The sequence below is a fragment of the Protopterus annectens genome, chromosome 12.part0, assembly GCF_019279795.1.
Source record: "Protopterus annectens isolate FY-2018-M chromosome 12.part0, PAN1.0, whole genome shotgun sequence".
NCBI classification, from domain to species: domain Eukaryota; kingdom Metazoa; phylum Chordata; order Ceratodontiformes; family Protopteridae; genus Protopterus; species Protopterus annectens.
Window position 1 is genome coordinate 500,078,134 of NC_056746.1, and position 10,265 is coordinate 500,088,398.

At 36.7% G+C, this 10,265-nt stretch overlaps 1 protein-coding gene across 1 annotated transcript in view; it reads right to left on the reverse strand.

Annotated features, from left to right (window-relative positions):
- Nucleotides 1-9,925, reverse strand: part of LOC122816181 (cytochrome P450 3A19-like) — a 112,844-nt gene extending 102,919 nt beyond the window's left edge. Inside the window, exon 1 of the mRNA XM_044088930.1 lies at nucleotides 9,738-9,925. Within this exon, the coding sequence (XP_043944865.1) occupies nucleotides 9,738-9,925 (188 nt within the window). The remainder of the gene's footprint in view (nucleotides 1-9,737) is intronic.
- Between the last annotated feature and the right edge of the window lie 340 nt (nucleotides 9,926-10,265).

Sequence of the window (10,265 nt, forward strand, 5' to 3'; positions counted from 1 at the left end):
GATGCTTTGAACGCAGATGGAGTCAGTTCTGGGCACATTGTGGGTGCTTTGAAGAGAACTTTTGGCTGACATCAAAGACTGAAATGATACTAATTTAATCATACTTTGACTTAAGAATGGGGTCTATTACCGTCATGGTATTAGAAACCCAGAAGACATGGAGAAATTAAATCTTTATTTTATTTGCCTTTGTACTGTGACAATGACAACTAAAATGCTGAAATATTAAATACTGGATTTTCATGTGTAAATAGAGGAGAAGGCAGTGCTATAAATGATCCAAAGATTCTCTTTGCTATGTTTTAGGCAGCAATGGTTTTATATTATTCATCTCAGATTTTCACTTCTTTCTTGGGATGCGTAAATTTTGTCCTTTACCAGTTCCCTCTCAGCTATCTGCCTTTCATTACCATACATGATGAAGTTCAACTTCTATATCTATATGACTACTAACTTTTTATATTTCCCTTTGGACTTTTTGACACACACTTACATACCTTAATTTTAGCATCCATATAACTTATTGAATGATTTTCCACACAGTGTCTCTAGTCTCTGGCATCTAATTTATTTTATTGTCATGTCTATACTCATCTGTGTGGCAAACCGTGCCACTTGTATTTTTTTTTCTTGACAAACCTTTTAACTCTTTTTACATTACTCCTGAAACTGCTCATGTTCTGTTTTTCATAACATCCACACTCTACTGCCCCCAAAACAGATTTCTTTTCTGTCATAATTCACTCCCTTATAACATATGATTATGATTTTTGATGTCATAAACTTTTATGTGGTCACTATTAACTGGTAGAGCCTCAGCATGTCCATTTGTTGCCTCCTCCCTGTAAAATGTATGTTATTACACTAAACGGTAGTCTGTAACATTACTCAGTGAAGACAATTGAGATGGTTCAATCTGATATGACATTCCTTTTACTGCATACAAAGGAACTTCTAGTATAACAATGAAAGATACACGTGTAACAAAACTGTACTTCAGCTTACAGCCTCAACTGTAAGAATCAATGTCTCTCATACAAAAGTAAGAAGTCCAATTATAGTCTCTTTTCTGCCTGTATCAGCAGTTTAGAGAATTTGCCAGAATAACAAGTCTTTCTTTTGAAGCTGGTCTGCTGACAGTTTGTTTTCCATATCTCACACATTCTGTTCCTGAAGACTAACTCCTCGGCCTTGCTCTTATCTTGCACGTCCTGTTGACGAAACACAGCTGCATACAAGAGTTCTTCTTGACCTGCTTTTAGATAATAAATTTCACAAACTACATAGTTTATAAAGATAAAATATTTTACTTCGGATTTCTAATAACAATGAATGCCAAGCTATATGCTTTTTGCCAAGAGTTTACTACAGTGAAAAGCAGAGTATTTATTTTACATTTTCAGACAAATCCACTGAAATACATTTTTAACTTGTTCACTGCTGAAAACAGAATATTTCAAATCTCACAATTCCCTCTTTTCAAATTAAAAGGCAGAAAATGACTGTTCATTTTCAACTTCAGTTGCACACATTGAAACCTTTTCTAATTTATCCAGGTTAACCATCATGATTTGTTGGATTCTGTAAGTTTTCGCAAATTACAACTTAGATTAGCAATTCCAGATAGTTAATATGACTATAATGCCTAAAACTACTACTACAGGATGTATTAACCAATTTAACTGTTTTTTCCTGATGTGGACCAACCAGTAAAGATATACCACCAATTGTGAGCAGTGTCTTTTTTGGTCTTTTCAGCCAAACTAAGTAATTTATCTTTTGCAATGATGCTCAATGCTTCATAATACAGAATACTTTTATTTCTTTTTTCCAAATACTCTCTGAGAATCTTAGTATTGTTCATTATTTTCCCTAAATTATCCAAAGATACAGATATATTGGAAAGCTGTATTAAATCATAACTCCAATTTATGGAAGTATTCACTTTTATGGTTTTAGTAAACACATAGCTCTGATGATTCCATTTAAGGAAATCAACCTGTGATAAACATCCTGCGAAAGGTAATTGTAAATTATGACCTACATCCTGAGTTGTAACTAGACAAATATACTGGGGAGCTACTTCTATAAACATTTGAAAAGAAGAAGACATAATGTTTTATTTGCATAAATTAACAGACTGCTGCAGTAAGCATGGTTTATAGACAGGTGAATGCTTTCCACAAATTAACCCATTTTGAGTCTGTGCACAATACTCAATTTTATGTATTTTCCCTCATATCTATATGATTACCTTCAAATTGTGGCAACCAATACTCATATCCTTCTGGAACTAGAAATGTCATAGGTAATACCGTAAATTGACACATGACAGTGGTATCAGTAACATTATAATGTGAAAACTGTCCTGTGCAGTATTGCAGAGTACAATATGTTACTTTAGTATATAATTTAATCCAATCTGTATCAGGTACCCATTTATGAAACAATTGTCGCCAAACATTTTCATTCTGTAACATCAGTTCAATTTGTACATTAGTTTTTTGAATTTTTACATACAAAAATTGCATAGTGCATTTTGTCCAATTTACAAAAAACTGTCATGTTACCATCAAATTTCAACTGATGTAACTGCATTGCATCATAATTGTCTAAAAATTGCTGCTGGTAGTTTATATTGGGCAGGTGTGCCTTCCATATCTCTGGATTCCAAGATGCTTGTAAATGTACAATCTGAGAGATATCTTCCACCACTGTTTTTAAACGATTAGCTAGAATTTCAATATCAGCTGCATTAATAACTCTAATGCCTGTGCCTTGGCCTCCTAGCAGAGTATTATACCAAGCTCTTTTGTACTGGCATTTGCCTGTGTACTGTCTGTCTACCTTTTTACAGATGAAGGGATTTTAATCAAATGGTCTGTATGAACAGAGGTAGGTTTACCTGTTAATATTGATAGAACATATGCCTAATGTATGCTGCCTGTAATGACTGTGATATTAGTATATATACTTGTACACACCTTTAGCTGGGGGTAATGTACCTGCAAAGTCAATTTAGATGGCATAATAAGGTCCATCCACTGGAGTTACCTTTAGTAACTGTGGCTTTTTCAATTGAGCATTAACCTGCAAACATATTAACCATTTACTATGCACTAAATCACAGATTTTCTTTAACTGTGGATGCCAGTACTTGTTCTTTACAATGGGCTATAACTTTTGTGTGGCTAAATGTCCCATTACCTGATGATTAAACTTCACTAACTGTTGTGCCTGTTGGTACAGAATATAATATTGCTCTGAACTGTCTCCTACAAGAGTACATTTCTGTAATTCTTTCTTCAGTCCAAACTTAGTCTAGATCTGCAGCAAACCATATTGCAAAATCTGAGCTGAAAATGTCTGTATGGCATGTACTGCAGTAGTTTTATCTGGTACACCAGAAAGGTGTTCTGTAGGATACAATTGCATTCCTTCCCTGGCTGCCTTTTTTGCCATCTTTTCTGCATAGTTATATAACTGAAAATTTTAATTTGTAGCTTTCTGATGAGCTTTTATCTTTAAAATACTGTATTAACCCACAAGGGACTGACTACGAACTAAATTTGAAATAGTCTGTAACACAGAAGCATGCTTGAGCGATTTGCCCATATTATCAACAAACCCTTTCCTTGCCCATGTAGACATATGTAGCTGCAGAGAATTAACTATGTATGCACTGTCTGAAAAAAAATCCTTCATATTCCATGAAGTTAGATAAGCAATACTTATCTCCTGCCTTTACTGTAATTTGCTTGACAATAAATAATGCCAACCATTTTGCAACACTGCTTGACTGACGTCATCAGTCATTTTATTTAACTGAGTCTCATTTACCAAAGCCTGTATGGCATAATGTGGTTTCTGTAATGTAATGTCTTTGGAAAAAGCTGTTAAGTATATAGTTTGTTTTAAACCCAAGTAAATGGCCAAAAGTTGCTGAATGCATGGGTGATATTCCCTCTCAACATGTGTCATCTTTTTTTGTTTACTGAAGAGGCCACTCATGTAAAAGCAGAGAGTATGTTGGGTCCAGCTGCTGCCTGTAACACAAAAGGACATGTTAGACTTGGAGCTACTAGTTTTGTAGCCTTGGCCAATGCTGCCTTTAAATTACAAAAAGCTGTGTTTTTCTTTGGTCTCCACTCCGGAAAGGGTAATCCTTTTTGGCTAGAAAGCATGTCATGACATGAATTGTACCTTTTTACTTTTAACCTTAAACCCTGCCTCCTGTAGTGTTTGAATGACCTGTATTACTTTAGCTAAATGCAGTTTTTTTTCTTCAAACATAATTAGTGTATGCTTGCCCTTTGGCTATCTACCCTCCCTTTTTGTAAAGGGACCTGCATATTTTAACTGCATACCATAGCCCATGTACTGACTGTACTCGTAGTAGTATCCACTTGCAAACAGATTATTAATGACATGTATGCACAAGTATGACATCTTATTACAATTACCAAACAGGATTTTTGTTAAGCCATTTGGCCTGGCAACCAGTCTTGTTTCCTTGACCTTATAAATTTCAGTACCAGTGACATTTTATGTTATGCAGCATTCCTTGTAACTACCCATTTCAGCCTGGAATAGGGTTGCCACCCCTCCATTTTTTTCCGGACTGTCCGGAAATCAAATTGATTCTCCGGTTGTCCGGAAAACACTGTACAAACTCCAGTATTCTGTTTCAGAAAGGAAACAGACTATCGGAGTTTGTAAATCAGCTGATTTACATTGTTTTTTTTGCAGAAAAGTATAGTAAATCAGCCAAAAGCAGGCAGCAGGAATGAAAAAAGAGGGCGTTCCCCGCTGAGTGATGTCATTGCAACATCACAAAGTGGGCGGGAGAAGGGGTGGGTGGGCGGGGTTGTTGGTGATGCGAGAGGTGTGGCTTTACTCTGGTTTTCGCCATGAAGGAAGGTGGCAACCCTAGCATAGAAAGATTTGAGTTTACATACTTTTTTTCTTTCTTTTTGCGCATTCCAGATGCTTAACCCATAACTCGTTAACTTACTTCTACCTTCAGTCATTCGTTAATATACTTGTAACTTTAGCTTGCTTAACTATGCATAATATGCATAATACTGCTTTTGAATACTGTTTTTGCGGGAGTCTTTGCTATTATTATGCTATCATACGATTATACAATATTGTAAGAAACAAAAGAGATACATTTGCTGTTGTCTTCCTTTTGCTGCAGTTGAGGTGAAAAAAAATACATGCATGTCAAGTCTTGTGATGTCATGTCTTTACTGTATTTAACTACTGTAGTAAATTATTTTCTATTAGCGTAGTTAACCGCTGTTGCTTTAACTCTTTACTAGCCACATTATATTTGTCAATATTCTGTTCTGCTGACTTTAAAGGTCTTATGCACTTTTAAAAAAGTGTTTGCATATGTTGTCTGAACTTTTCAAACTCACTCTGACTATTTCTTAGAAGTTAATTAAATATGTTTGTCAGTTTACCATGAATCTCGTCTCTGTTAATGTGCAGTGCCTTTATTCCCCTTTTGCTATATATAAGCCGTGAAATGCTGAAAAATAAAATTCCAGAAGCAGCGCTTAAGTATATCATTGCATACAGTGCCTACAGTTTTAAGAACCCAAGCTTTAAATGTAATCATGTTATTAAAAATACCCTTCTGTTCATCCCACTTATGAAGAGTTTTTAACATTAGTTAAATATGCTGTTTTAGCAGCCTCAGATTTCTGTGTCTCTGAGCTTGTAGTCTCCTCCCTTGCAACAATGACATAATGCTGTGTGTCAGCCAGTTGCCTGTCATATGTTTATTGCAAATGAACAGTTAACCATTTTATTATACAAATAGCTTTACTGCCTTGTTTAATAACAGTTTATGTCTTAATTTTAGTCTGTAAGACTTTCAAAAACTAAGAAAATTATTTTGTACATTTAGCAGTGTCAGCATGTATTTTACCAGACGCATTGCATTTATCACAGTAAATCTGAAAGTGACCCATGAGGACAAGATAAACTCCTGGAAATCAGACTGCAAAGTGCAAGCTTTGACATATAGAAACAGGAACCATTGTCTGTGCTTCAGGCTTTACTTTACCCTGGTTGTGTTCTAGGTTTTGTACAATACATAAAATACATTTATGACAAGGCATGCAAAAAGCAACAGTTAAATAAAACATTTCTGTACATTCTGTGACACTTCTGCCCAATGTAGTAAAGACTTACAGATGCTAACATGCTGATTATACTATGCATTTAAATAATTCCACACATCTACATATGATTCAGATACATCAATAGTAAAATACTTAGCGCACTTCTGGGCATTTTCATGAATTGCATTCATTGTTAAAAAAAAGAAACAGAAGAAAATATTTACCACAAATGTTCAGGACAAGGTGGCCAGTCTTAACACGAAGATCAGTTGTGGAAGAATTCTCTGCAGTCAGTCACTAGATGCTGGTGATGTTAGGTCAGTCAGTATGACCCACACCTTGTATTTCACCAACTGTCTGAAGAATTACCGTACTGTCCTGTATTGCACCACAGTGTTTTCATCTGCCAGGCAATGGATGAAGTAGTAGGAAAAAAAAAAGTCGACTCAAGACAAGAACTATGCAGGAATGTCACACTGTGAGAGACACCTCTGGAGGTCACACCTCCCTGATTTGTTTGAACTGGCCTGGTCTTGCCACTGTAAAATTTATGTTACTACACTAAAGGGTAGTCTGTACCATTACTCAATGAAGATAATTGAGATGGTTCAATCTGATATAACATTACTTTTACTGCTTACAAAGTAACATCTAGTATAACAATGAAAGATAAACATGTAACAAAACCATACTTCAGCTTACAGCCTCAACTGTAAGAATCAATGGCTCTCATACAAAAGTAAGAAGTCCAATTATAGTCTCTTTTCTGCCTGTATCAGCAGTTTAGAGAATTTGCCAGAATAGCAAGTCTTTCTTTTGAAGCTGGTCTGCTGACAGTTTGTTTTCCATATCTCACACATTCTGTTCCTGAAGAATAACTCCTCGGCCTTGCTCTTATCTTGCACGTCCTGTTGACGAGACACAGCCGCATACAAGAGTTCATCTTGACCTGCTTGTTAGATAATAAATTTTACAAACTGCATAGTTTATAAATATAAAATATTTTACTTCGGATTTCTAATAACAATGAATGCCAAGCTATATGCTTTTTGCCAAGAGTTTACTACACTGAAAAGCAGAGTATTTATTTTACATTTTCAGACAAATCCACTGAAAGCCATTTTTAACTTGTTCACTGCTGAAAACAGAATATCTGAAATCTCACACTCCCAACTATTGAGTATGAGATTATGGACTCATTCTTTCCTTGTTCCAACCAATGCTTCAAATCTATCTAAACTGAATACTTCAGTAGTCTGTTTTCTCTGTCCACTTTAGATGATGGAATATCAGTCTCCCCCTCTGCAAATAGAGGCATACCTCTCAGCTTTTACCTCCAGAGTTATGGACAAAGCAAAAAATAATTAGGGGAAAAGCCCCAAATTAGGAACACATTTTAAATGCTGGTTCTATTAACTCAGAACAGAACTGAAAATAATTTCCAGTTTGAAAATGGACGGAGTAAAAGTCAGATAACAAATTAGTGGTGTCCTTTCAAAATCAGGAGGATTGAGAGGCATGGACAGAAGTATTCCACCATATCTACCATCTTCTACCCCATCCATCCCTTGCTTGTGTACCTGACTGACTAGTTTGCTATCCATTGTAGTACATTAAATGGCCTGTAGGGGTGCCAACCACTATTTTCCACCATTTGCCAGCAAACAACTTTATTGCTAGGTTATCCTTGCCCTGCTCCCCCTTTTCTTTCCTACATCTGATCAACTCTGCTTTGTCTTGCATCTGCTACTCCTGTATCACATCTGAATCCAAACCATCCCGTACGTATGCCTTTCAAACTATCCTTGTGTAGCCTGCCTTTCCTAAATGCCTTGTATCCCATTTTCATAATCAGTCCACATTTCCTTTATCCCAGCCATGGTGGTCTCCCCCTTTCCTGCTGTCATATCTCCTTGTTTTTGTTTACTCTTCTGTTGTTGCCTGACATTTTTCTGTTTTTTTTCCTGCCATTGTGTTTTCTTTCTCCTCTGTGTGAAGATTGGACACCTGAATATGTCAGCACTAGCTGCTATTTCATAAGATTTCGGTCCCTCATGCTTCTGTTAAAAGATTAAGCCGATTTCTGATTAAGGAGCCAAGCAAATGTAACATTTGTTTGATGAATGTTGACATTTTTTATTTACTAAATGTTCCTGTCATAAAATGGTACAACTCTGCTTTTATTTATTCATTCAGTGCTAGTAGTGAAAGCAGAGTGCAAAGCACTCCTGGTCATACCTCTCAACTGTCTCGATTTTTACAGAATGTCCAGATATTTGCCTCTTATTTGTGATCTGTTCCTCACAGAATTTTGTTTTTCTCCCCAATCTTTGGCAAGTCTGTGAGGATTAAATTCAGAAAACATTGACAGACAGATTCATGGAAATACAAAACCTGTTATTATATCAGCTTTCTACATTTGTAAGAGCAATATTTAAAAATTGTCTATTTTTGGGCCTTTGCCCTCCCCCCATTATTTATGGCTTTATCCAGATTTCTTGTTCTAAGAGGTTGAGAGGTATGCTCTTGATACATGAGGTTCAATTCTTCCAATTACTTTATCCTGCTTCTGTCACAAACCAATGCTCAGCTAATTGTTTTCATGCAAAGCACTCCTACAGTTGTTAAAACAGAACTCCATATATGACTCTTTGCATCATTTCTGGACAGTCCTTTCTCTGTCTTCATACATTCCCTTTCTACTTTCCTCTGTCCTCTGGTGTTTCCCTCACTTTTCTCTACCATCTACTCATCCCTGCATATTACAGTTTCTTTCTCTTCCTTACTGCTCTTCTCAATTACTCTGATTCACTTTTAAGGTTAATAGGACAGCAGGTTTTCCATCACAATGCATTTTCTGAACAAGAGTATGAAACTCTAAATGTCTGGCATTATTAACTGATTGTACTCATCAGTGATTTAACAGAAAATCAGAAATTTTAAGAGGGACTGGGTAAAACTATGAGACAAAATCAGGAACATATAATTGAGAAGTATGTTTCTACTGGGTTATTGGTTCCCACATGGATTGCTGTACATGTGCATTCCTCTCCTTTCAAGTAAAGTGTGGCCACTGCTGGGCCTATTTATTGAAGATAATATCTAGAACAACGATCAACCTTCACCAAATTCTTCCTTTTCCACCTTCCATCTGCCTACCTGTTGCCTCTAATGATTGAGTCCTCCACTGCCTGGGCTATGCCTAACAGACAAGTGCAAGCCCTTGCTGTACCTACCTTCCCTGACTTTCAGTTCTACTCCTTTTGATAGAATGTGCCTCCCTCAGATCTTAGTTCTGTGTTGCTTAATAACTGCCCCCTTCCTGACCTGGTTATGAACATCATGCTTTCCTTCTGGTTCTCCTCCTATATAGCCACCTAAAGTTTTGCATTCTCTGCTTCCCTTCTTCACTTCTCTATTCTGCTTGAACCAGTTCCTGTAAACTAACTTCATGTTCCTTAGTCACTCACCCCTGATTGCCTCTTCCTCTTCCTGCTCTTTCCTTCATCTCTGTTTCCCCCTGTCACCCTACTTCCTTTGTTGTCCTCCTCTCTGCTTCTCCTTTTCTAACTGTCTCCTACTCTGTGTTCTATTCAACCTTACCTGCTCCTTCTGACTTTTTCATTCTTTCCTAGCTGAGGTCCTCCTGCTACCACTTCTTCCTCAGTCTGACTCTCCTTCTCCATCTCTCCTGTATCCACACTGAATAGCAAGCCAGCTGCCTGCTGGTGATCCCAGTTCCTTCCCTGAAGCTCCATAGTTTTTCTGTAAATCCCCAAATCTTCATGCATCCTAAAGCTTAGTGAACCTAATTATTGCCCCATAGTCATCCAGCCAGCCATCTGCAACCCCTATTTTCACATTTTTGCACCTTGAGTCGGGGTGTCACTTCAAAAGTGACAATCATCTAGAGCTAATGATCACCTGAATTAAAATGATAAATCATCTCATGACCAAGAAAGAGGCACTACAAGCAGGCCAAATATGTTCATAATAGACAGTCTATGAGTAATAAAGCATGAATTATGTATTACAAGTTGAACTTACCTTGTTGAACTCTTGCCTAACTCTGTTTTCAAAAACAGTGAATGTAACTTTCATGAAAGCTGTGGTTGCCATATATTTTAAGTC